Below are 25,620 nucleotides of genomic sequence, written 5' to 3' on the forward strand. Positions count from 1 at the left end.
GATACTGGGAGCAAAGCAAGTTCTCAGGCTCTGTGTGTGCCTTTGGCTGAGACTCCCTGTGCCATCACTGTCCCGTGGACTGGGTGAGCAGCTGTAGTCACAGCGCCGATCCCGCCTTGGGCTCAAATTCCTGTCTTTCTCCCTCCTGTGACAGACAAGGAGGGCAGAGCTCACCTGAGATGCCTGCTGCCCATCTCCTGCCCTAGCCATTGCTGGCAAAATAGCAATAGGGAAATTATCTGAACCCAGTGCCGGCCTGGCTTTGAGCAGGGGGTGGAGGAGTGACCTCCTGAGGTGCCTGCCAACATGAGTGTTCCTGTGGTGCTGCAACCTCAGCAGCCTCCTCCAAGTGAGGGGGTGCCGAACCCCCTGGAGAGCCAGGCCCTTGCTGCCCTCACCCAAAGCAGCCAAGAGCCAATGGATCTGAAGTTGGTGGCCACATCTGGACATTTGGTAGCGCATGCCCGAGTTCCAGAGGCTGATTCAGAGCTCCTGGTACTAAAGCAAAATAAATACTCCCTGCTTAGCTTAGGTCTCACTCTGGAGCTGCAGGTTCAGGTCCACGGCGCAAACCAGAAGGCGTGACCAGCACGTCACCCCTGCCATCCTGCCGAACAATTAACTCCAATTTACCAATATCGGAGATGAAGGGCTGCAAGCTTCTTTTGTCACCAGTGCCTGCGTAAACATTAACCCTGGTGTAAAGCAGGATTATCTTTCTGACCTCAACGCAATTACTCTGTTTAAAAAAAAAAAACCAGGGGGGAGGGCGCAGAATTGCTGATGAGTTTACAGCTCTGTGTGCTGCCAGGCTCATTGTCACTGCATAGCAATCTTTCGGTGCAGCAGGAGCAGCCAGCAGAGAATTTGTGGTTACACGAGGAGGTGCCGGTGGCCCCGCAGCCTGGCACGCTCCCTTTGCTCATGCAGGTGCAGTCACCCAGGGGAAGAGCCTTCTGGGAGCTGCGGACTGGCTTACGCGGGCCTGCTGCTGTGGTGATGCCAGGGTCTGATGCAATTTCATGCTGTCCAAAGGTTGCTCTGTGGGCTGGGATGGGGCAAGGATCAGAGGACGGTGTGATCCAGACAAGCCAGGGGGATTCCTGGGATTTGGTTCAATGTGTTTATTCAGTGGGACGCGCTGTAATTTTTGGGTGTCTGGCTTTAGGAAGCATTTCACGGCTCTTTTGTAGTGGCTCCCTTAGCCAGTATGGTGGCTTCCCCAGCACCCACCAACAAGACTTCAGTTAGGCGAGGAGCTCGCAGTGTACACTGCAGCGGGAAGGGGCTGCTCCTCTGTGCCTGAACCGATCTGGTTCTGCCGGAGACGCATCCTAAGGGCATCACCCACGGACACAACCGAAGAGATGTGCTCAGGCAGCACGTCCCAGCAGCCTGGCACTGGGATGCGAGTGCTCTGCCAGTGAACCCGAGTGGCTCGGTTGCTCCCCCACTTGGTAAAGCAGCTGTGACCCGAAACGGCTGACCCTCCCCTGCCCTCACTGCTCCAGAGCGCGAACAGAACCTTCTTGACGGACCGGGGTAAAAACTGGGGGAGGGGAAAAGATGTAAGCAGGAGGCTGGAAACGAGCAGCAGGGCAGCGTGTGGCAGGACAGCGTATAGAATGTCGCATAGCAGCGTGTGGCATGGCCGGGCTGGACACCCTCCCGCGCCGCCGGGGGTCCCTCGGCGAGGGGCCGAGCCCGGGTGGCAGCGGGGACACACCGAGGGCTCCCCCGGTAACGGCCGAAGGGGGACACCAGTCCCGCCGCCGAGCCCGGGATACCCCCGGGGCGGGGGGGCGTGGCGTCCGCCCGGCCCCGCCCCCGTTGCCACAGCGACGTTGTCAGCAACCCTCAGGCCACGCCTCCCGCCCCGCCTGGGCCAATGGCGCCGCGGCGGCTGGCCTGCTCGCCAGTGACATCACGGCCGGTGAAAATCCCCCGTGGCCGCGGGAGCGGCGGCGGTGGTGGCCCCCGGTCCGGTGCGGTCCCCGACCCGCCCCGCCCCGCCCCGCCCCGCCCCGCAGCATGGCCAAGCACCACCGCACGCCGGCGCGTTCCGCCGAGCCCGTCATCGAGGTCAAGAGCAAGGTAAGGGCAGGTGCTGGTGCCGGTTCCGCCGGGTCACGGCCGGGCGCACTGCCGCCGCTCCGGGCAGCGCACGTGGGACGGCACCGCACACCGGGGAGCCAGGCCGGGCTGTGCTGCGGCGGAGCTACCCGGGGCCTCCCGAGCCCGGCCCGCCCCGGTGTCCCCGGCGTCCCGCCATCCCGGGCTCTGCGGGGCCGCGGGCCCGCTCGGCGCCGCCGGCGCCGGCGTGGGAACCTCGCCGGATGCGCGCCCTCGCCGATGCGCGGCGCCAGCAGCCCCGGTGTGCGGCGTGGCCCCGCCGGTGGGGTGGGCTGGGTGCGCGGTCACGCCGGGTGGACACTGCACCCAGAATTGCTCTCGGCCAGATGTGCGTGCCCACGCATATCCCCGGCTATGCCATCACCCAGTTGTGGACCCCCAGCAAGGGACGAACCCCCTACTGTGCGCCTAGATGTGTCTGCTCGCACGGCTGTGTGCCCACCCAGATATGGTCCCCCCAGATGTGTGCACTCATCCAGATATGGGCTCATCCGGTGCACTTTTGCCTGGATGCATGACCTCACTCAGCTGTGCCCACCCCCCGCAGCCCTCTGCTCACCCCTGGGTGCGCACTCCCCCACTGCATCCTCATCCAGCTATGCCCACCCAGCTGTGCCCTTGCCTGCCCGGTACCCTGGGGGTGCGTGGTGCCCTCCTTCCTGGGGTGCACCAGCCACCACCTGCCCCGGGATCGCTGCAGTCCCCCTCAGGTAGTGTGATCTTAGCTGCCTTCCTCAGCCTGTTCTTAATTGGCTTCCCCTTCGTCGTGACTGAAGGAGACAATAATTAATGTTGTTGCTCAGCAGGTGCTATGGCAGAGCCTGTGTCGCAGGGAAGGGCCTCCCAGTGCATGGTGCCCACTGTGGCTGGTGGTAGGGCCAGAGGGTCCTTCCTCTGCCGTCCAGGCACCTCTCTGCCTCGTCGCTTTGGTGTTTGGGCAGGAAAATGCCTCCACTCCTTTTATTTTGCTTTTGGGACAGGCTCTAGCTGATGGGCGCTGCTGCCTTGGTGCTGCTGGGGCTCTGGAGCCCTGGTCCACCTGCCCTGGGGCAGCTCTGTGGGGCAGCCTGCATCAGTCCTGCTGGCCGGACCCAGCCCTGCCCAGCCTCACCCTCTTCCTCCTCCTCATCCTCTGCAGTTTGATGCAGAATTTCGCCGCTTTGCCATGAAGCGCACTGGCACAGGCAGCTTCCAGGACTTCTACTGCCTGCTGCAGACAGTGCACCAGATCCCACGGGTGGATGTGCTCCTGGGCTACACGGACGTCCACGGCGACCTCCTGCCCATCAACAATGACGACAATTACCACAAAGCCCTGTCCTCCGCCAACCCCCTCCTCAGGGTCATCATCCAGAAGAAGGGTAAGCAGAGCCAGAGAAGGGCACCAGATCTGGAGAAAGGTGCCAGATCCGTCCTCCCCATCAAGGGAGATGAGCTGCATCCTGTGGTACCACTGGTTCCATGTTTGGGTTCTGCTGGTGGCTGTGGTGGCTGGTCATGGACCTGCAGCCACCTCTATAGTGGACAGATCTGGAGGTGGGCAGCACCAGGAGGTTCCCACAGCCCCGCTGGGGCCATGGCACCCATGCAGGCTCTCCCCAGGAGCCCTTCCCTGTGGCAAAGGCACCCACACCAGCCCAGCCCCACGTGCCACAGCGAGCAAAGGCAAATCCTTGCGATTCACCCCGTTGAAGTTGTGTTTTCTGGCAGGGCTTGCATGGGCTCCCAGAAAACACCATGTTGCTCTCTTGAGCATGGTACTGGGAGCCCCATCCAGCTCCCTGCCCCGAGGCGGTGGCAGCCATTGTTTTGGCAGAACTCTCAGGGTGCCAGGTGCCACTTGAGTTTTTGGTGTTGGGAGGAGGCTCGTCTCCTCCCCAGCTGCCCAGGGCTCACCCTGACCTTAGTGGCACATTCTCAGAGAGCAGCTTCCTCACGCAGAAGAGTGAAATTGCTGTGATGGCAGCATGCTGGCAAGGAAGAAGGCCTTCCAGTGACAAAAACTCTGGGTACATCCCCTCTTCTCCAGGGAGATGAGCCCATCCCCTTCTGCTTGGTTTGGTAGTACCCAGGCATTCTCTTTAGTAGCACCATCAAGCAACGGTGCGCAAAGCCAGGGCCTGGTCTAAAAGCCCCAGTTTCCCAGGCACGGTGCCCAGAGTGACTCCATGCTTCCAGCTCACGTTAGTGGTACAAAGTCCCTGGGCAAGGGGTGATGCTGGTGGCCAGCCCTGGCTGCTCTGCCAGCTTTCCTGGGCTCTTGCATCAGGGTGGTGTGGGGTGCCCTGGACATGTGCTTCCTCTGGAGCCACACGGCATGGGGGCCAGCAGCAGTGATCCAGGCTGCTGGCAGGAGGGAGCTGGAGCCCATGCTGCACTCTGGGGCTGCTGCTGCTGGTGTTGAACCATCTCGTTCCAGGAGCAATGACTGGACCCAGGCTGCGGCATGGGGAGCTAGCATGGGGCTGGGTGTGCCAGGGCTTCCACAGGAGCATCACTCCTGCTCCTGGAGCCACCTCATCTGCTGCTGGGAAAAGCCTGCAAGGGCCCATGGGTGACTGTGCCAAGCTTACACGGTGCAGAGGACCAGCAGCCGTGGCCCTGGCATCATGGGCAGCACAATAAGGAGGGTGAGGAGGCAGCAACAGCAAGCCCCAGCACCTGGCTGTGCCTGCGGGAGAGGGGTGGTGGGGCCAGCAGCACCACAGGAGGCGTGCAGAGAGGCCAGGAGCTTGCCCTGGGTGAGTCACAGCTGATTTAAAATGGATCCAGGTCATCCCAGGGCTGGGCTGTCGTCGAACCAGTCTGGGTCGGTGAGGAATGTGGCTGCAGAGCCTCTCTCACATGCCAGGTGCAGGAAGCCATGCACACATGTGTGTACATAGGTGTGTACCCATCAGTGGGCTCTGCTGCAGGGGGTCAAAAAGCAAAGGTCACAGCTTGGTTCCTCTCTGTGCCATCACCCCACTGGGTGAAGCCATCCCTGTGGGGCAGCCCAGCCAGAACAGTGGTGCTGGCCCTCCTTAGCTGGGCTTGGCTCATGGGAAGGGCAGGGGAAAGCCCAGCACATCACCAGGGCCACTGGTGGGCTTGTCCATGGGGTGCTGGACCTAGCTGGCCCAGCCATTCTGTGCCCCTTGGAGAGGAGCCATGCACTGAAATAGCTGTGGGAAAGCCTCCGCCGCCCTTCCCTGAGCTAAAAATATGCCAGGCTGCGTGTGCAGGGAGATATTTATAACCCAGGAGCCCTGGCAGGCTGGCTTGGCTAGGAAGAAACCCCGTGTTCCCTGTGTTTCGGGGCATCCCCAGAACCCCTGCAGCCAAAGCAGCATCTGGGTGCTGTTGAGGGGCACTGTGGGGAATGCGCCAGCAATGCAGCATCCAGACCCAGGCTCCCCCATGGAAAAGAGTGGGGAGAAACCAAGATAGGGCCCAGGGGATGCTCCCCAGCATCCAGTGGATGCGACCGAGGGGGTGATGTGGCGGAACTGGGCCCCACAGAGCAGACCCAGGACAGGGTCAAGGAGGATGGAGTCAGACCCTGTGTGGTGATGCCAGATGGTAAAATAAGAGACAGTGGCACAAATCACAGTTTGGGATGCTCGGGGCCCTGGGGACGCTGCAGCCCTGGGATGGGTCTCCAGGAGGTGGGGAGTGTCCATCCCTGGGGATTGCAAGGCTCTGCAGGACACAGCTGCAGCCATCCCTGTCCCATGCCAGTGATGGCCCTGCTCCAGCAGGGACAAGGGACTCTGGTGCTGTCTCATGGGGCTGGACTCCCCCTTGGGGAGCTGGCTGCTGCCACAGCACTGCCTCATGCCGGGGGCGTTCCTTCTCTCCAAACCCAAACTGGGGCATGGCCATGGCTCCTGGGCCATCAGGGCTGGCAGTTCTAGTGTTAAACTGCAGAGTTTGGCTTAAAGTGTGATTAAGGCTGAATCACCGCCTCGATCCCACTAATCCTGGTCTCGTGTACGCTGGATAATCCTAGGAGATGGGCCCAGCGGAGACAGGCTGCAGGAAAAGCCGGGGTGATGTTCTGGGGAGGAAAAGCTGGTGAGATGCATGAGGGCCCTTTTCCCACCAGCTCCCCTAACACTGCGGCCAAGGGCAGACGCAGTTGCATCCTCAGACAGCTGCAGTGTCTGACCTGTGTCCTCCCTTGCTCCCTACAGCAGAGTCTGACGCCAGCGTCTTTGCCTCAAACTCCTTGCAGCGGAAGAAGAAGGGGCTGCTGCGCCCCACACACTACCGGGCTAAGCCTCACCTCCTCATCGGCATGCCCCAGGACTTCCGCCAGATCTCCTCCATCATCGACGTGGACATCCTGCCCGAGACTCACCGCCGCGTGCGGCTCCACAAGCACGGCTCTGACAAGCCACTGGGCTTCTACATCCGTGATGGCGTCAGTGTGCGTGTGGCCCCACAGGGAGTTGAGAAGGTGCCCGGCATCTTCATCTCCCGCCTGGTGAAGGGTGGCTTGGCCGAGAGCACAGGGCTGCTGGCGGTGAGCGACGAGATCCTGGAGGTCAATGGCATCGATGTGTCCGGCAAGTCCCTGGACCAGGTGACGGACATGATGGTGGCCAACAGCCACAACCTCATCATCACCGTCAAGCCGGCCAACCAGCGCAACAATGTCATCCGCAGCAGCAAGGCCTCGGGCAGCTCAGGCATGTCCACAGACAGCACCCCCAGCCAGCAGACCCCCAGCCCGGCCTCGCAGTACCTGAGCAACTACAGTACGGCCGAGAGTGATGAGGAAGGGGACCTGGTCATTGAGAGTGACAGCGCACCCCACTACATCCCCGGGAGATGCCCCAATGGGGGCCCCGTGGATGGACCCCTCCAGCAGAGCCTGTCCCCGCACAGCTCACGGGGTTCCCTGCAGTCCCTGGGCAGCCACAATGGCAGCCCTGGCCGGGGCAGCGGGTGGGAGGACGGCACCCTCCTCACCCTATAGCCATGGGGTCCTTTGCCACCCTCGGTGGCCAGCTAGGTTTCCCTGCAGCTGGGCTGGTCGTGGGCACAGGGGCGATGACGGGGCTGGCGGGCAGGGGTAGAGCAGGGCTGTCTGCTGCCCTCTCCTGCCACCCATGTCCCCAGGAGTCCCGCTGTGGCGCCTGCTCCTGCCAGCCCCCTTGCCTCCCACCCCCCTCCTTCCAAGCAAGTGGGGTTTTTTTAACTGTTTTATGAAAACATGCATCATCAATTAATATATTGCAATGGACAGTAAAACCTTTTCTAGAAAGCACCCCGCTTGTCCCTGCTTCGCATCACCACAGGGGCCAAACCCCAACAGCCGCAGGGCACAGCCCCCTCCAGGACAGGAAAGAGCCCCAGTGCCACGGGACAGGGCAGGCATGTCCCCCACCAGCCCCACTGTGGGGTGGCCCATCCTGTTGTGGGCCAGCACGAACCCCACGACCAGCTCTGCAGGTCCCCAGGAGCAGGGGGAGAGTGGGTGGCTACCCCAGCCCTGCATGCGCAAGGCAGGGCCTGGGAGCCGCACCACCATGGCGGAGGTTGTGGCTTCTCTGGGTGACCCCAGTGAGGCCCACTGCGGGGAGGAGGGGGCGGTTGGAGAGGTGCTGGGGCACATCCCTCCTCCTGCACATCCCTGTCCCACAGCACATGTCCAGGATGTTTTTAGCAGCGAGCCTGGCATGGTGGTGCAATGCACTGAGCCTTGCCTGGTCCCCTAGTTCACACCTTGTGCTGTGGTGCTCTCGCTATGCAGGGGACACACTGATGACACCTGCAGGGACTGGCAACAGCACCCTGGCTATCACTCAGCCTCAGTAAATGCTGCTGGTGATGGTGCAGCTCCATCCTCCTCCTCCAGCTCTGAGCTCAGCGGGGCCAGACCCATCCCTCCCGCTTACCTGGGGCTCCCAGCACCCTCAGTTCCTTTCCCAGCACCGAAATGCTGGGATGATGGTGGCTTTGGCCTTTGCTTTGCTGCTGGCTTGGCCCAGCCCCAGACCAGCACCTTCCTGCCTGCAGGGAGGGACAGAGCAACACCCCAGCAGGAAGGTGCTGCTGGGCCCTGTTGGACCCGCAGTGGTGACAGCTTCTCCTCCTGTCCTGGCTGGGAACAGGCATGGCTAGCTGGCGGCTGGCTGTCCCTGTGGGCCTTCGCCCCCTCTCACCAGACCTCCTGCAGCACCAAACCCTTGGCACCAGCACCAACACCTCTGCCCCAACCCGCTGTGGCCACCGGCAATGTTTGCTGGCAAAGCACCCCAGGCACAAGGTCGGGTGCACCTGAGGGCAGTGCTTTTCCAGCCCATTCACCCAAGCTGGACACAGGTGCTCAGGGGGAGAAAGGGCACCGGCATGGTGCCAGACCCTTCATGGCACAAGGGCTCTCCCATGACCCTCGTTAAACCCAATTGGAAGTGAGAGCAGGTGGTGCTGGGTGCGCTGGCCTGGCTCCTGTGGTGTGATGCTGGGCACAGGCAGGAGGGCACACCCTGGCCAGCGGCAGAGCCAGTCACCTCCCCTGGGAAAGGGGGGCTCCATCCCAGCCCTGCCAGCAGCAGCAGGAAGAACAGCAAGGGCTGAGGCTGGCAGCCTTGGGGCTGGCAGCCCTGGGGCTCCCATATGGGGCGACACTCAGGGCACACAGCTGGGGCCCAGACAGGCAAGAGAGCAAAGCAGACAGCAGGGCTGGTTAGTCCAGACTTGTTTACGGCAGGGAGGTGCACAGGGGCTGGTGTCCATGGTCCCCAGCTGCTCTCAGCACCAGTCTTATTCAGCCAGCTCAGCCTGGCTGTGGTGTTTGCCCTGAGGGTGGCTCCAGGGAAGTGTGGGGTGATTCTCCGGTTGGCACCTCACCTCCTCCAGCCCTCGAGTGCTAAAAGCTTCCCTGGCCCCTTGGCAGCAGCACTGGCCCCCAAAATCCCAGGGCATTGCAGAGGGCAGGGCTGGACCACTCTGCAACATCCCCACCCTGCAAAATCCTGCCCAGGATGGAGTAACCCTGTGCAAAAGGGCACCTACTTGGGGCAACCATTGCAGCATCCCCACCCCATGCAGCAAAAGGAGACAGGGCAACAGCCACAAGCTGCAACAAGGAAAATTTTGGTGGGACTTCAGGGGAAAAAGTGTCCCCCCTGAGGGCAGCACAGCCCGGGGACAGAGCCCCAGCAAAGTGGTGGTGGCAACCCCGTCCTCGGAGGTTTTCCTAACTCAGCTGGACAAGGCCCCAGGCTGCGGAGCTGCTGGCCCTGCACTGAGCAGGAGATGGACCAAGCCCTCCAGTAATCCCTTCTAGCTTAAATCTTTCTATGCTTCATGCAGCAGGATCCCTACAAAGGTTTGCCCTGTGTGGCATCTGAAGGTAAGGAGGCAGTGAGCTCACCTCCACAACGGCATCTCCTCTCATCCTGCCAGCCTGCCAGCGGGAGATCTGGCAGGACGTCACCCATTCTCCACTCCAAATCTACCACCATGCCTCAGCACCCCAGTGCTGTGTCGCCCAATCTCCCTGGCCGCTTCAGGCTTCTGCAGAATGTGGGATGGGACCAGGAGACCCACAGCTCTCCCCCATCTGCACTACGCCAATGCTGCTGGTTTCTGCTGCCCACCACAACTCCTCAGACCCTGCTGAGCCCGGTGGGAGCTGCACACACACTGAAAGAGGGAAACAATGCTTTATTGGAGCATGTCCTACCCCCACAGACAGCAAATGATTCTCCAGACATCCTGCCAGATCCCCCTGCAGCCAGTGAAGGGCAGGAAGGACTGAAGCTCTGCACCTCTTTGTTTTCCCCAAGCTGTCCCCGAGCTGCTGAGCCCAGCCAGCAGGTCAGAAGGTGCAGAGGCTATATGAGCAGGATGGGTTCATTGCTCAGGGGCAGGGCATGCATGACAGATGTACAGCACGAGGCTTTTGTGCAGACAGGTCTGCAGGTGCCCAGAATGAGCCATGACCATGGGCCAGCTCAGGAGAAAGAGGGGCACACGGAACACCACAGGCAGCAGCACGGGAGACTTCCTAACAGTTTCTAGAAGTGGGAAAAAAAAGGAAAATAAAAGGTGATGCCATGGATGTAGAGCAGGGAGCTGATCTCAGCGAGTGAAGCAGCACAGAGACAACTGTTCTCCAGACCACAGAGCAGAGAGCATATTAGGGCACCTCACTCCCTTTTCTGGGGACAAGACACAGCACTGGAGGGTGAGCAAGAGAAGCCGGCTGCACACTGGACACCGTATTGGCACCTGCGTGGGCCTGGGGTCCTGAACTTGCCTTGCTCTCCTTCCCTCCTGAAGCGATGATAGGCCCTTTCCAGCAATGAAGGATGTTCACACATAGCAGCCCAACACACCCAGCACCACCGGCTCAGGAGTCCAGCTTGATGAAGACCTTGGGCCTTGTGAAAATTTTGATGGCCTCTTCTATCTGGGAGAGCTTCCTCTCCAGCTCTGCTCGCCTCTGCTGCATGCTGAGGGTGTCTGCACGCACTGGCAGCATCACCATGTCCTTTATCAGCTGCTCCTGGCCTGCAAAAAAAAAAAAAAAACCAACCAGAAAAACCCAACATTGTGTAAGTGGAAGAGCAAAGAAATCCATCCTTTTCCTAATGCTATGACCTCATCCTCAGCCATTAAAAATGGTGGAAGCACTGGAACAAGGACTTAGGATACCCACCCTTCTAATTCAAAGCTCAGCTTGGTGAGGACCTGAGTGACCTGCTCCAGCTTTGAAGAACCAAGGGTTGGACTAGAGACCTCTGAAGACCCCTTCCAACCAAAATCTTTCTTCCATTTTAAGAGCAATAGTAACCTGAACATCAGGTCCACTGGACAAGCCTGCTCCAGAGAGCCAATCCTGTAGCCTGCCTGAAGGAGATTGCTCTTTCCATGCACACAGCTCACATCCCAGCTACATGCCTTATTCCAGGCAACTCTCCAAGAGGCAGGAATCTGTGCCCCGGAACTCTCTTCTCCCTAATCCTGGCTAGGACCACCTGTTTTTCTGAGCTAGATTCCCTATTTGTTTTCCTCATACTTTGCTTCAGATTGCTGAGGGTCTCCAGCCGCTGGCCCTCCGGCATCATGGTATGACCAGGTGGTGTGTCAGGATCTGGCAGGTTTCGCAGCCGCTCCTCCATCTGTCTGCACCACAGCTCCTTCCTCTCCAGCAGACTGGCAGGGCAAATGAAGGCACGTGTCAGCACATCAGGCAGGAAAGGTCACCCAGGGATGCAGGGAGAGGCCAGGAACCGAGCCCTTCAAACCCTGCTAGCCCCCACATCATTGCCTGAGGACCACAGAGACCCACCCTGCCAGCACATGCCCTTGCCGTGGAGGGATACACCAGGGCTTAGCCCACACGCATGGACTAGCAAACATGCTCCACATGCACTGAAGGGCTGCTGGAAGAGACACTCTGAAGCCAATGAGCTCCCCACAGACAAGGGCTTCTGATCCTTGCTTCTGGCCCAGGCCACCGAGTCCTCTCAAAAACCATCTGTGGGCAGGTGACAGAATGAAGCTGGACAAAGCAGCTCACAGCCAGGGATGCTGGCAGAGAACAGCAGGCACAGCAGAGAGCCAAAGGACTGACACCATGGTCAGTCCTATAGCAGGGTCACCCAGGAACTGTTTTTCCACTCAGAACCCTAAAATGCAAGTCACTAGTTGGATGTTCCTCAGACTCCAGGCCCAAGGCAGAATGAACATTTGTGAGGCAGAGCAAGCTGTCTGCCTCTCCAAACACTGACCTCTTAATACTGAAGCTGTGTCATGTGGAGCAAGGCTTACGAAAGGGCAGGAGCACACTTCTCAGAGCACATGGAGCAACCCCATGTCAGCACCATTGTATGACAGCAAGCAAGGGAGGAGGAGACAAAATTATTTTCTGAGCACAGTCACCCTGGCCATGGGATGCTCATTAGGTCAAGAAATCAGGAAGGACTACATTTATCCCCCAGGCCACAGTAAATCACATTGCTTGCATATGGTGAGAGCACCTCTGTCCCCAGCCCCCATACTTCTACGCAGAAGCTGGGTGATGTGGTGAAGGGAAGTGGGCTCATTGCAGAAAGCCTCGTGGACCAGACAGGGGCATACATACTACTGGGGGACATGGCCCTTTTGCTTGGCGTTGTACTCCTCCTGCTCCCGGTGCTTCTGTTCCAGCAGCTCAGCCAGCGCCTGCAGGGAGTGGGACCGCCGCAGTGGGGCCCGCTTGGCATTGCGGGCATTGTGCTTAATGAAGTCGATGCTCTTTCCCTCCACCTGGATCTGGAAGAGGGAGGGAGGCAGCAGGGGCCATCTCAGCACATACACGCAGGCAGTTGCCCATGTCCCCACAAGGGACAAAGCAGAAAGGCACCCACACAAGATACAGAACTGCAGGTGTACTACAGTAGGACAGGCGTACCCTCAGCCCATCCCATCTCAGGAGACAGAGAGACAGGCAGGAGCTATGGCCATGTTTTGAGAAGAAACCAGGACCAGAGTAAGTGCCAAAAACACCTGGGATGCCATGGTTTGCCTGGCACCAAAAGCCAGGCAAAATCTAAATCCCATCTTTTTGAGGTCCCCAGGCTGACCCCATGCCCTCAACGCCAGGAGGACAGGAAGAACCAGGCTTGACATAGTTCACATGGCTCCCACTGCTGTGTTTTGAGCCCATCAGAGCAGGTAGAAGGTCAGGGGAAAAATTGGTCAGGCCCTCGCCAGAGCAGTAAATGCAACAGAGCCAGAACTTCGCCAGTCCTTGGGGGCATTCCCCAAAGACAGCACCCTCTATCATGGCTCCTCTGACCATGAAGACAGGGGAAAAGGCTGCTGGGTTTGAGTTTAAAGTTTTCTTTTCTTGGTTTTCCTCCTTAGGACTTTATGTCCTGTTTAAATTATGCCACTCCATGCCATTTGGGAACCAACAACGCTAACCAAGGAAAGAAGACACGAGTCACAGAACAGTTTAGGACCTCCCAGACAAGACTACCTGAAAGGTTTAATTATTAATACTGATTTAACTCTCCTTACTAAAAAGCACACCCATATCCCAGATTTTTATCTAACGTCCAGAAGCCACAGCTCCTTTGATTAAGGTGGGAGCAGTCTCCAAATCCCCAAGACCTCCTGCAAAGCCCTAGGAGGAGCAAATTTGAGATCACTGGCACTTCTACAGTGAGGAGGTGGGATTTTCAAAGGGAACTTGATGATCTCTTTAACTACAAGCAAGGATGAAACCAGACAGTAGTTTTAGCAACAAATGATTGCCCATCTCACCACCCCAATGACCAAGGCCCTGTTCCTTCAGAAACAGTATTTACAGATCTCCCTGTTCACACAGCACATCCAACCCAACACTTTAGAAGAACACATGAAAAGCTCAAAGCAGGAGCAACGGATAAGTGCCAGAAACCCCTGCAATGGATGAGCACCAGAAACCCCTGGGAGCATGCAGTTAGTATGCAACTCACCTTGGTTTCAGCACCCAGTGCCTCTGGAGCCTCTGCATCTGCCCCTGCTTTTGTTCTGGCAGGCCTTGGCGAAAGTGGTCTACATGGCTTGATCCCAGGGCCACAGCGAGAATATGCCCTCAGGAATTTCAGAGCCTCTGGATTTGGAGGTGGGGAGCTCTCCTGGGAAAGATGAGAAAACACACATTAGCAGAGGGAGGCTGGAGCAAAGAGAAACCCACCCAATGAAGTTTGGGTGGTCAACCACAAGCTCAACCACAGGTTTCCAGCAAGCAAATGACCGCACGCTCTTTCTGCCATGACTTGGCAGAAGTTCTTGGGAGAAGGCAATCTGTACACAGGCAGCAAAAGCCAGACTGCCTACAGCAACAAATCCAGACCCGGCAACTGAACTTTGTAAAGAAACACTTAAAAAGAAGAAAAGGGAAAAAATCTGCAGAAACACTTATTTGGATCAAATGCATGCATCGGATTGATTGCAGAGTCCCTCTTTATTGACTAATCTGGCAGACATGAAAGGAAAGCAACACCAGATAAGCCAACAGAGATACCTGCCAGACCTAGCGACAATATAAATGGATGGACGGTCCAAACTGACAATGATCATAACTCCTTAAAAAGCAGAAAACTTCCTGTGAAAAGGGCAAATGCCAGCGTGGAGTAAGCATGCTGAGAGACTTCCAGCCTCCCTTGTTGGCAACACTAGAGAACATGAACTCCCAGAAGAAGCCATCCCACCTCCATAAATCCAGAGCATGCTACAGAGCCCTGCTACAGCAAGGTTTAATGAAATGGCACAGGCAGGCATGAAGCTGACACAAATTAGATGCTGTTCTCAAGTGCTCTTCTGTTCAGCACCTCAAATCTGTACTTACCCTATTCTAGACAAAGAAGAGCAAAGAGTGAGGGAGTCTGGTATTTTTGCGAGGGTGGAATTGCATCTGGGAGGCATCTTCAAAGGCCGTGGTTAGCACTGGCACAAGGCGACACTCCTCGATGTCTAACAGGCAGTCTGCAACAGACTGTCTGAGGCAGTCCCCAGACAAACCCTGAAAATTGGAAGGATGCTGTGGCAAGTGGGTGACCTTAAATACAACCAGTGCACTGCTCTGCTCTTGGAAAGAAGAGGAGCTGTACAGTTAGGCCTCCAGATCTTTACAGGTACCCAAGGTCTCAGCTGCTGTCTAAGCTGAACCGCAGTCCCCTTGAGGCAGATTCCTTGTTCCCTGGCCCACTTAGCTCAGCAGACCTGAAGACTGAAGGTAGGACAGGAGAGTAACATCAATGATTTTGGTGTAAGGACCAGGGTATGCGATGCCCTCAGCACTGCCTAGGTTGATCATGGTCCGAAGATGATCATTCTGTTTTCAACAGGAGCCAGGCAACACAGATCTCTCCAGTAAGTTAATGAGAAGTGCCTCTACCTAGTGCGGTCGGTTAGAAGTCAAGTAACTCTGTGATCTTAGGAGCATGCTAGCAGAGTGCAGTGTGCCCCATCTTCCTCCACAGGAGCACTGAGACTGCCAGAGCCCTTTTCAAGGCAGCTGCTGCAATTATCAGCCTCGGGCACAGATGAAAGAAAAGAAACTTTGCGTTAGACATCAAGAATCAACTTAAACTCTGAGCAGCAGCTCCACAGAAGATGGAGATCCTTCACAGGGAACACCCCAGCTCTAGAAGAGCCACAGCAACAGTTAAAGCAATGTTGAGTCAGCACCACGGCCTCCTGCCACCTCTCTCCAGGGGAATCCGCTGAGCACAAGTAATGCACCATGCATAAACTGCCTGTGCAGAGACCACCCCCTTTCCCCAAAACAAAAAGAAGAAATTACCTCATCTTCCTCTAACCCAGAGGATTTGTCAAACAGGAGCGTAGGCTTGTGTTCCTGAAGCACAGCTAGGCTTGCTGCCATGTGTGGAAGGGTCATGGACATCAGAGGTTGGTGACACACCAGGAGGAAGGGACACAGCATTTGGAACCACTGGCTTGGATATCATCTTGCCAATTTTTTCAGTTGTTTTATACACACGCTTAATTTTAGTGTCAAAAGTTGGCCCAATGGCCACAGACCAGAGGGAAGCAATGCAGGGATAAGGAGGAACTTGAAGGCTCCAGCTAAGGAAGGGAGCACCAAGGGAGGGCTTGTGTAAGTGGCAGTGCTTGAGCCATGACCCAGCTTGCACTCACTGTCTGCACAAGCAGCAGCTTGCTGTGCCACTCCTGTCCACACAGCCTGGTTGGCTGCAAAGATAGAACAGAGACTGAAGGCTACCAAGGACTCACGGAAGGGCAAAGCCCTCTCCTGGCAGCCGACAATCTTGAGGCGAGTGGGAATGCAGGATCCAACAGTTCAAGGCTACTCCGGAGAGCCACCAGCTTACCAGCCAAAGCAACAGCCCTACACTTCCCCTTCCTCAGGGAGCTTCTCCCAGGCGAGGCTGAGCTGGAAGGGAGCTCCAAGGCCACTCCTCCAGGAGACCACTATAATGAGGGTGGGCACAACCCGCCATGTGGTGGAAACCAACCCCATCTGTAGGAGCTGCTGTGCCTACTTCTGGATGAAGGAAGAGGCCAATGGAACACAGAGGTCACCTGGATGACAGGGGTCTCCCAGATCCAGACTGATAACGGTGGATCCACCCAAAGATAGTGATGGAGCTCTCCTTCCCTCTCCCAGTGGGCCTTAACTTTACTTTCCGCACAAACAGGTACACTTACACCAAGGCAATTGCTTCAGTGCATTTTGCAAAGCCCTCCAACATTTAAACATGAGGATCTCACCAGAGGAGAAAAAATTATTCAGAGAAAGAAAAAGAAAGTAGCCAAAAGTGAGCCAAAACCTTCAAAGTGAGATGCCCCATCATTTCAGCAGCAGAGAAACCCTGAGGAAACAAGGCACAGCCCTGCATTCCTTTTCCCACAAGCACATGTACAGAGGACAGGAGGTACGTACACCCTTGCAGGTTGTGGTGGAGCTACGAGGCCTCCACCTCAGCTGCCTGCAGATGTCTGCGCGCCCATGCTGTGCAGTGGTTACCCACCAGGACAATCACTCAGAGAAGAATGAGGAGATATACGGCACACTGTGGGTCCACAGGGTGAAAAGAGTTGGACCAATGTTTGATGCAGCCTGAAGACCTACCTCTGAAGACCATGATCCATGGGGCAGAGTACCACAGCCATTTGGCACAAACCCCAGACTAGCATTACCCCAAACATCAGGAAGATGCAAAGCCTCTAGGATGGATGCGTCTCTAGGCAGGGAATACAGCTGTGAGGGCTGCTCTGCATGCCCCAGGAACCACCTTTAGACCCCAACAACCAAATGGCCAAGTAGAAGCCTCCAGGCAGAGGCTTTGATGAGATTTTCCTCTTCCCAGCTTCCCCTGTGTGTGGGGTCTACATGGCCAGACAGGATGGGGATTATTACAGCAATCGCTCTCCAGACCTGAGACAAATGTTCTTGCTCAGCACACAGCCCCACTGTCACATATGCCCACTGTGCTTCAGCACTGAGTTGCCCCCAGACCCGCATCCCACAGAGCCTCATGGCTGAACTGCATTCCAGGCCAGGAGAGTTCAAGAACTCAGTGGGTACCAACCTGCAGTTTGGCCTTCACCTTTGACTCCACGTATTCATATTTCTGGGACTTCCACAAAGCTTTCACAGGCTTGGGCTGGCTGTGCTCTCGGGCTTGCTCCTTCTCTTTGCACTTCTTCTGAATCTCCTTTATTCGCCTCACATTTTCCTTCTCGTGGTCCTTGGACTCTTTCCCTGCACAGCAAGGGGAGGCACAGCCTTCACCCCTCAGACACTACCAAAGGATGCAGTCTCTTGGAGCACTGGCACCAGAGCCCACAGCTCTGTCTCCAAAGCTGGTCCAACCACCCACAGAAATAGCAAGCTCTCCCCTCTCCTGCAGACTAGGCAATCTGTGCATTTTTCCCATGTTAGATGCACACTCCCAGATGGACCCTTTTCTGCCTGAGGATCCCACAGTGCCCAGACGACCATCAGCACAGGTCTGTGCACATCACTGGTGTTCACAGAATCCCTTGCTCTGAAGGAACGTGACTCACTTGTCCCATTTCGAGCTATGCTAGACTAGCCATGCCCACATCCTCTCTAGAGCAAGGTCAATTCCCAGCTCAGCATCCAATGGAATTTCTGAAGTGAAGAGTGGGCTGGTTAATGGCAGCTGCAGAGCCTTCAATCCATGCTGTTCCCAGTTTCAGGCTCAGGGTCAGCCACTGTCCCACATTCAGGAGGACATAATCAAGACTACAGAGCATATTTTTTTATTTTTGAATCAAAAATGATCCTTCCTTGGGCTCCCCAAGACCTGGAAGATCTCAGTGGATGCAGCTAGACCCTCTTCTATTCCCCTCCTGCTTCGGCACAGCAGTTGTGGCAACTACCAGCTGGCACCCAGGCAGGGCTAGGGACGATGCCAGCACATGAAGCCAAGCAAGTGGCACCCAGTGCTCAGCCTTATATCCTCCCTGGACCTCTGAATGTACTCTGGGTGACCTCCCTGGAGAAGGGAACGTCTTTCACAAAGATGTTCTCAGTATCTACACGTACAGACAGCCTTCCCAAATCCTGCTTGGCTTCTACAACAAAGATTTCCCCAGGTTAAATAACCTTTATACTTTAAGATCCATCTTTAGTTTGACTACAAAGATATTGGTTGTATTCAGAGGCAGCAAACTAGAAGGGCGTGATTTATTTCCAGCATCTCTCAATAGTCTCTCATCCATTATGAGCTCCTCAAGTCCAAACTAAAGAGCATCTTTTTTACAGTCTCCCCACTGCAGACCTGGGCCACAGCGGAGTCAGGGAGGCCACAGCAGCACCCGATCCAACAGGGGTGATGGCCCAGGGACACCACTGCCAGGACAAACAGAGGAGATGCGGCGACCTGCCCTGAGAAGCTCAAGCTCTCCTCAGGCAGCAGAGCTGAGGGATCCACCGAAATCCCTGATGCTTCATCCCTGGCCCCAAACACAACTCAGGCCAGCAGCAACTCAGCTGTACTTACTCTTGACTGGCAGCCCCCCATCAAGGGAGACCCCTTCAAGCTGCAGTAAGAGACTGAGCGTCCCCTTCTGTCCCTTCTCCAGGAAGTCCCTTCCACTAGGGCGAATGCGAGGGGCTGGCTGGATCTGGTGGGCACTGCCCAAAGCGGGATACGGGTTGGGAACTGGGCCTAGGGGGCCAGAGGTAAAATCCAGCTTCTGAGCATTCCCTTCCAGCCTCCCTCGAGCTACAGAGAAAGAAAGAGGAGATTATCAGGAAACAATCTCACCTCGTGATTTTCTTCACCCGCAGCACACAAACAATGCTGAAGACCCCCTCCCCTCCCCACCTCCACCTTATGCTTTCCCATCTTTCAACCTGCTGTACAGACCACCTTTAGGATCACCATGCATGAGGCAGCAGAAGGACCTGCACCAGTGTGAGCGGAGACTGTTGAGGATGCCAAAGAATAGGGACATCTAACGTGCAAGCTGCATTATGCCAAAGTACAAAACCGCACAACTGTAACAAGCGTCAAGGACTCACCTGAGAAGGGGCGTTTGTAATAGTTTGGAAAGAGCGTAGGGTCTGGAGGAATGGGTCCACAAATCCTCGATGGCCCTTCACACATCCTGCCGTTGCTGTGCCTCTGCCACAGAAACCAGCCACCACTGAGAACAGAAAAGAACAGGGCTCACTGAGCCACTGAAAAGCTACGTTTTATATATATATAGATGAAGCTACATATTTTTTATATATATGTGAACTTCTGACCTTCATTAGAGAGCTCACACCTAGCTACAGAGATGACCTGCAGCTAGGAAACCACCCCAAATTGGACTCCATGCAGGTGAGGCAAGGGATCAAAGATTCAAGCAGCACTGTCTCTACTGTGGGGTTAATCAGCGTTTTTACTGGCATTGAACCTGAAATGCCTGCGGTTGCTGTAATACTGGTATCTTCAGTACGGAAAATCCTTCCTGGCTTTGCTCTCCCATACAGGAACATTTAATGCAGACATGCAAGCAGGAGCTGAGCTGCTATAACTGCCCTGTGTGCCTTTAGTGAACAGGAAACACAAAGTAGCTGGACATCATCTGACACATTCTAGCCTTAGATTTGAATTGTCTTGCACTTTGGGCTCTTTCTAAATAGCTCCTGTTGTTCAAACACACCTACCCAAAGCAAGCTGAAGGCCCTGCCCCACACAGATAAACCCCTCTGCTGTATCCTTCACAAGACACATCCCAGTGCTGTCACCACCCTTGTGCAAGCTGGGACTGGTCCTCAGAAGGACCTGAGACACTTCACTCAGGAAAGGACACTTCGCTCCAGGACTGTGGAGGGGCAGACGTCGAATTTCTAGGGAAGAGTTCTGAGACGAAAAAAGCCCAGCTGGTTTCTTGGGTCTTGGGGAGAACAGAGAGTTACCTGTTTAGAAAAACATCTTTTTCATTTTTAAATAACTTTTCAATGCAGATCAACAGGGACGAGTACAGATCCACAAATCCCTGCACTGGCCACACCGGTCCCTGCTGCCTCTCTTCTCCCCACAACAGGAGGAACACAGACCCTTCCAGCACAGGAGAAGCCAGCATCTATTTCCCCGCCATGCTCACCAAAACCTTGTGGACGGCGTTTTATTGCCTACAAGAAACTTGAAAATGAGCATGCAGGATGCTGAGCCAACAGGCCGAGACTGCTGGTGAGCTTTTGGCAGATACAAGAGCCTCGATACCTCATCAGAGTCACACCATGATTTTGAAAGGCACCAGGCCAGCTTGACTGGCGTCACTGCTGTAAGAGCTGGGGCTACAACCTGCATGCCCTGACTCTCGAAACAGTAATTTAAAGATTTCTGAGACAACTCTATGGGAAGAACCCGTTTCAGGATCCTCGGCACGCCAGCACTGTCGGGATGCAGCATCTGCAGTTTGATTTATAAACCAATAAACAATCAGTACAAGGCTGAGCGAGTCTGAGTCATAGCAACTAATGCACTGCAGTCTTCCTTGCTAAATCACCCCTGTTGACATGAGACCCATTAGCAAAAAGCTGTTATTTGTCTTCCAGACACAACTGCAGAGGCAACATAAGCAATGTTGACTGTTGCACACCAGCATGCATGTACAGACTCTACCCAGCTACTCTGGAAAAGCTATTTTTGAAGAGCAGACCCAGACTCTCAGCCCGAGATAAAAGCACACGGTCTTGATATTATTTATTCTCCTTGATAATGGATCCAACTAAGGCTCTCTTATTCTAGAAAAAAGAAAACAACTGAGTGTTCACCATGAGATCACTCCAGAACAGCTACTGGTCTTGAAGTTCACATATGATCTTGATCTGAACTTGCATTCAAACCCAATAATTTACATGCAAAATGACAGGCTGAAATCAAGACCTGTAACAGAGCAGACAATTAGTGTGGGGGATTGAAGGAGGAAAGGCAAGTTGATGGGAGGTGGGGGATGGAAGGCTCATTTTCTACCTTCACACAAGTCACATTTCACGTCCCAACAGCATCCTGCCCTGCTGCAGGGAATTTGCAAATGACACCCACTCCCTGATTTGCAAGTCACGTCGCCTCTGGATTGGAATCTTGCAAGATCAGACAACTTTATTACAACAGTAAGCGTCTTGCCTATCTACTCACCTCCAGCAAACTCACCCACGTGGGACACAAGCCCCTAGCCTTAGCCTCCCAGCCCTGAGAAGCAGCAGCCAAGCCTCAGTTACCAATGATCAGTACAGACTTCCCAAGCTACTGCTCTGCTCCTGTCGACTGCGAGTATATTCAGGGGACAGAAGTGAAGAGAACCTTATGGCTCACTTCTGCCAAAAGGGAATGTGCGGACCTTCTCCACTGCCATTCTCATCCTTCTGCTTCATCTCTTGTGACAGCTCTGTAGGGCAAATGGTCCCGTGCTGAGCTGATTCAACTCACTACCCCTGCAGGAACCAAGTGACTTCTTTTGCTGGTTAGTTTTCTGCCCGTTTAACCTTCTGTCCAAAAGTGCTGTTACCTCCACAAGGGGATCAGAGAAGCACTGGAGCAAGCGCAGGGGAAACACAGCAAGAGCACGTGCTTATGAATGCAGAGGAAGAGGGAACAGGACCAGCTCTTTTCAGCAGTGACCCGACTGCTGGTCTAATTTGCACCCAGGAAAGGATCTCTATCACCATGTTAGAAATGTAAACATCAAGAATACAGTATCCAACCTGTTGCCACCAGAAAGGTACCATTTAGAGTGTTCTCAGGCTATGAGATGCAAGCAGACTCTACAAACACAGTCCAGTTAAGCCCAGGAAAACAGATATATATGTATGCAACTCCTCTCTCTTCTTAACCCCCTGCCAGACTGCAGAACTCGCTAGGGAAGCAGCAATGCTGCTCCTAGCCACAGGGCTCCACCAGCCCTGCTCACCTGAAATCAGCACAGCTGCAAAGAGGAGCAGGACCATTGCCAGAGTAACCCAGAATGTTTAGCAGTGCTTACTCACCCTCTCTGAGCCTGGCCAGCTGCTCATTTCCCTGCCTGGACCACAGCTTAATCCTGGCTTGGCATTCCAGCAATGCAGGCTCCAGCCCTATCTCTGCCAGAAGAGCACCCCTGTAATTTTTGGAACCATTAATTCAATTCTTTGTGCCCTTTGCCCCAGCTTACCAAGTGGTAAAAATGCTACTTATGCCCCTGATAAAGTGAGATCTATGAACCACAGCTTCCTTTTGTGGCTTGTTTTTGACACTGTAGTTAAGGAAACTTCAAAACATAGGAACAGACAAGGCTTTGACAGGTGTTTTTCATGGCCCTGAACCTGCTGCGTCTGACCCTGAAGCACTCCCTCTTCCACATTTTCACTGTGCCTGGGTCCCTGGCCAGGAAGCCACTACCACACACAGAGCTAAAGCAAGACCAGCTTCATGCCTGTATGAGCCAATCTCTGCAAAAAGCATGGGAAAAAAGTCCCACAGCTGTGATAAGCTGTGATAAGCAGAGCAAGACATCTGCAGTATTATCAAAGGACTAGTCTCTGTTCAGCTGGTCTTTGTTGTTTGCTTCCTCCCTCAGTAGTCTGAGCTGAAATGGAAACTAACAGCAGGATAATGGCCATGGCCCAGGGCTGCACCTAAACAGAGGGGCACATGGATCTGGGGCTGTACCTCCTGCACAGTTGGGGCTGAGGAAATTAGGTCAGCACGCTCTGAATCTACCCAGCGATGTTAGTCCATGCCTATGCTTTCCCCTCGCCACCCCCTGCAGACTGCAATAGGAGATATTAATATTCTCCTTTTAATACCATTTCCTGTGCAGGTTCCCTCAGCTCTTCCCCACCTGCCAGTCCCCAAGACCCATTTTCTCTTTCTTCTCTCTGAAAACAAAGGGGGCCAGGTACAGTGGTACTGTTGTTTGCAGGTGGGACATCTGTTCTCTAGGAGCTGAGGATGCATCCAATAACAGCCCTTTAGGAACAAAGCCAGCTCGTACAGTCTGCCCCAAGGAGTCAAACACGTGTCCTGCAGCAGCAGCCGCCGCCTTGAGCAGGAGTCTAACAAGGGCCATGCTCGGCCCTAGAAGGTAGGCAGAGACTGAAGTGGGTATTGCAAAGCTGCAGCCAAGTCCTATCTCAGGAGAGCAAGGAAGGACAACACAAGAGAGGCCCCACCTTAACGTGTGGGATTCCTCTCTGATGCAAGGTCAAGCCATGTGCCGAGTTTACAGAGCCTGATGCGCAGCACTGGGTCCTGTGATGGAGACTGGAGCTGTGTGTGGCAGCCTGCAGCCTCCCCTGGCTGCGTTGTCATGGGAAATCGATACGCCTGTTCTGGGGCACGTGCCAAGATCCAAGACCTCGCTGAACAGTGCTGGGTACCCTGGAAAAACCGTTCGTGGTCCCTTTCGTTCCCCCTGTGCCTGGGGAGGGGACGGGCGGGAAAGCCGCAGCCAGAAACGCAGAACTGGAGGAGTCAGAGCCGTCAAGGTCTGAAGCAGTAGCGGCGGGTGGGCAGGAGCCCCCGTTGTGCGCCCCGACGGGGGCCGCAGGCTGCCCTAGGGCTCTGCTTCGTCCGCGCTGCCCTCGGAAGGGGCACGGCGGCCCCAGTCCTCCGTTCTGGCCTCTCCCAGCCCGGCTCCCCCGCAGCCCCCAGCTTCTGCCGCCCCGCGGCCTGGCGGACACCCCAGGGACAGCCCCGGACCGAGGCCGTGAGGAGCCTCTCCGGCTCCCCTCGAGAGCACTCACCGAGGGAGGCCGCAGGGAAGCTCGCCGGGCTGGGGCCTGGGCTGGGTCCACCCGCCGGCAGCCAAAGGCCCGGCCCCGCCGCGCTCCCCGGCAACCGCCGCTTCCGCCGGCCGGGCCGGGGGGCGGGGCCGGGCCGGGCCGGGCCCGGGGCGCTCAGGCACCTCAGCGCCGCCGGCGGCGGCACAAGAGCGCGATCCCCCGCAGGCGGGACCAACCCCGCCCGTCAGCCGTCCCCGGGGCTGCTCAGCGCCCTCCCAGGCTGGCCCTACAGCCAAGGTTCATCTCCCTCGCCCCGTGCCCTCAGCCTCTGCTTTCCCCGAGGTTTTTGGGGAGATCTGTCAGACATCGCTGCCCGGCTTACACCCGCCGGCTGCTGAACCCCACCAGTTCTCAGGGCCTGGGGATGGCGGGAGCTGGGGGCCAGAGGATGCCCCAACGTGCCCCAACTTACCCCAGCCTTCATAGGACTGAGGAATTCTGGTTATAAAGCCTGTCTCTGCTTCTGTGCTTACCCTACGGCTTAGAACACGGCTGCTATGGTGGATCCAAGCACCTACACCAAGCAAAAAATGTGGGAATGGGCTCCCAGTATCCAAACTTCCACGCATAACTTGGTGTATGTCTCGGAAGAAAGCCCTGAAAGGCAGTTACAGAACAAGTCTTGAGGTATATTTTGGTGAAGTACTTATTTCTCCCGTCTGTCATTTTCTTTCCAAGTCAAGTAGCTGAACTTTTATTTTGTGAGATAAATCTGACTTAGGGTGTGCTCACCTTCGAGCTGAAAGGCCATCATTTGCTGGGCGAGCACAGAAGAGTCCCTTGGCTTGGTCAAACCAAAAGCAGTAGAACGACAATACTAGCCAGGTTTGCTGCACCAGGAGACCATGATGGGCGTGGATGTGTTTGCCCATAACTATGCTTTTCCCTCATAATGGCACCTCTCAGTGCTGTTACTCTGGACATAGGTGTTCAAACAAATTTCAGCGCATATATTGCTGAGCGGAGGAGACACAGGTGCTGAGGTCAGCCTTTGCCTGCCGAAGCACCCCTTTGCCACATCACCTTCTCCAGGCTATAAAATGCCATCATATTTATAAAAGAGCTGTGCAAGAGCCTGTTTCTCCTGCCGTGGTACCATGAAGACAGAGGCCACTTCTCTGCTCACAGTCAGTCTCTCCTGAACTCTCCCATGTTCAAAAGTCAAACAAAATCCTAGTGTTTTCCACGCTGCTGGCTTGAGGGATGGAACTCGGTGCTGGTCTTGGTAGACCCTGCAGCAGCATTCATGGTGAGGGGGCCACTGGGGTCCCTCATCCCTGTCAGAGCAGGGCTGTCACCAGTGCTAGATTGAGATGGCTGCAGCCATATCCTGCAGACCCCCTCTGTCCCTGAGGATGGAGACTCCCCACCTCCTGGCGACCCCTCCCAGGGCTGCAGCATCCCCAGGATGCCTGAACATCTGTCACTGCCACGGCCAGCCCCATCGGCCCAGCTCCTCCGTGTCCCCCAGGTTCCAGGGAGCAGCCTCCAGTTTCTCTACCTCCCTTCTCACACAGGAGCCCAGATCTGTGGGATCTATTGCCAGTGCATCCCCTGCAGGGGTTAACGGTCTTCCGGAATCTCTTGCCCAACTGGCACCTTCAAACCATCCTGAGACCCCAGCCTGGGGCATGGGGGAGGCTCAAAGGGGAGAGGTGGGGAGGACAGGCTTGGAAGTGACACCACTCATCCCATTATCGTGGCTTAAAGCACTCACGGCTGGTTTTTGCGGCTTTCAGTGG

At 55.8% G+C, this 25,620-nt stretch overlaps 2 protein-coding genes across 4 annotated transcripts; one reads left to right on the plus strand and one right to left on the minus strand.

The window, feature by feature from the left end:
- The first annotated feature begins 1,780 nt into the window (after positions 1 to 1,780).
- Positions 1,781 to 7,386, plus strand: LOC142061204 (partitioning defective 6 homolog alpha-like). 2 transcript variants are annotated; one of them, XM_075101960.1, is made up of 3 exons: positions 1,781 to 2,094; positions 3,272 to 3,494; positions 6,312 to 7,176. In XM_075101960.1, exons 1-3 carry the CDS (start codon positions 2,032 to 2,034, stop codon positions 7,094 to 7,096), a joined length of 1,071 nt encoding a protein of 356 aa, XP_074958061.1. In that variant the 5' UTR covers positions 1,781 to 2,031; the 3' UTR covers positions 7,097 to 7,176. The 2 variants fall into 2 exon arrangements, with proteins under 2 accessions (XP_074958061.1, XP_074958060.1); XM_075101959.1 differs by having other exon boundaries at positions 1,784 to 2,094; positions 6,309 to 7,386.
- Positions 7,387 to 9,772: 2,386 nt separating this feature from the next.
- ENKD1 (enkurin domain containing 1) lies at positions 9,773 to 23,951 on the minus strand. Of its 2 annotated transcripts, XM_075101962.1 has the most exons (9): positions 23,267 to 23,919; positions 22,103 to 22,212; positions 19,145 to 19,269; positions 18,621 to 18,845; positions 17,181 to 17,353; positions 13,578 to 13,739; positions 12,218 to 12,387; positions 11,150 to 11,286; positions 9,773 to 10,641 (listed from the first exon to the last, which is right to left on the minus strand). In XM_075101962.1, exons 3-9 carry the CDS (start codon positions 19,227 to 19,229, stop codon positions 10,481 to 10,483), a joined length of 1,113 nt encoding a protein of 370 aa, XP_074958063.1. In that variant the 5' UTR covers positions 19,230 to 19,269; positions 22,103 to 22,212; positions 23,267 to 23,919; the 3' UTR covers positions 9,773 to 10,480. The 2 variants fall into 2 exon arrangements, with proteins under 2 accessions (XP_074958063.1, XP_074958062.1); XM_075101961.1 differs by lacking the exon at positions 22,103 to 22,212 and having other exon boundaries at positions 23,840 to 23,951.
- Positions 23,952 to 25,620: the final 1,669 nt, after the last annotated feature.

The sequence above is a fragment of the Phalacrocorax aristotelis genome, chromosome 8 (genome assembly GCF_949628215.1).
Source record: "Phalacrocorax aristotelis chromosome 8, bGulAri2.1, whole genome shotgun sequence".
In the NCBI taxonomy this organism is placed as follows: domain Eukaryota; kingdom Metazoa; phylum Chordata; class Aves; order Suliformes; family Phalacrocoracidae; genus Phalacrocorax; species Phalacrocorax aristotelis.

What these genes read in the sequence shown, in the direction of transcription:
- LOC142061204 (XM_075101959.1), top strand. Translation starts at nt 2,032, where the DNA reads ATGGCCAAGCACCACCGCACGCCGGCGCGTTCCGCCGAGCCCGTCATC. An exon ending in TCATCGAGGTCAAGAGCAAG is followed by an intron (nt 2,095 to 3,271) that starts GTAAGGGCAGGT and finishes CATCCTCTGCAG; the next exon opens with TTTGATGCAGAATTTCGCCG. An exon ending in GGTCATCATCCAGAAGAAGG is followed by an intron (nt 3,495 to 6,308) that starts GTAAGCAGAGCC and finishes TGCTCCCTACAG; the next exon opens with CAGAGTCTGACGCCAGCGTC.
- ENKD1 (XM_075101961.1), bottom strand. Translation starts at nt 19,229, where the DNA reads ATGTGTGAAGGGCCATCGAGGATTTGTGGACCCATTCCTCCAGACCCT. An exon ending in AGGTGAAGGCCAAACTGCAG is followed by an intron (nt 13,740 to 17,180) that starts GTTGGTACCCAC and finishes CATCTTTCCCAG; the next exon opens with GAGAGCTCCCCACCTCCAAA. An exon ending in AAGGGCCATGTCCCCCAGTA is followed by an intron (nt 11,287 to 12,217) that starts GTATGTATGCCC and finishes TTGCCCTGCCAG; the next exon opens with TCTGCTGGAGAGGAAGGAGC.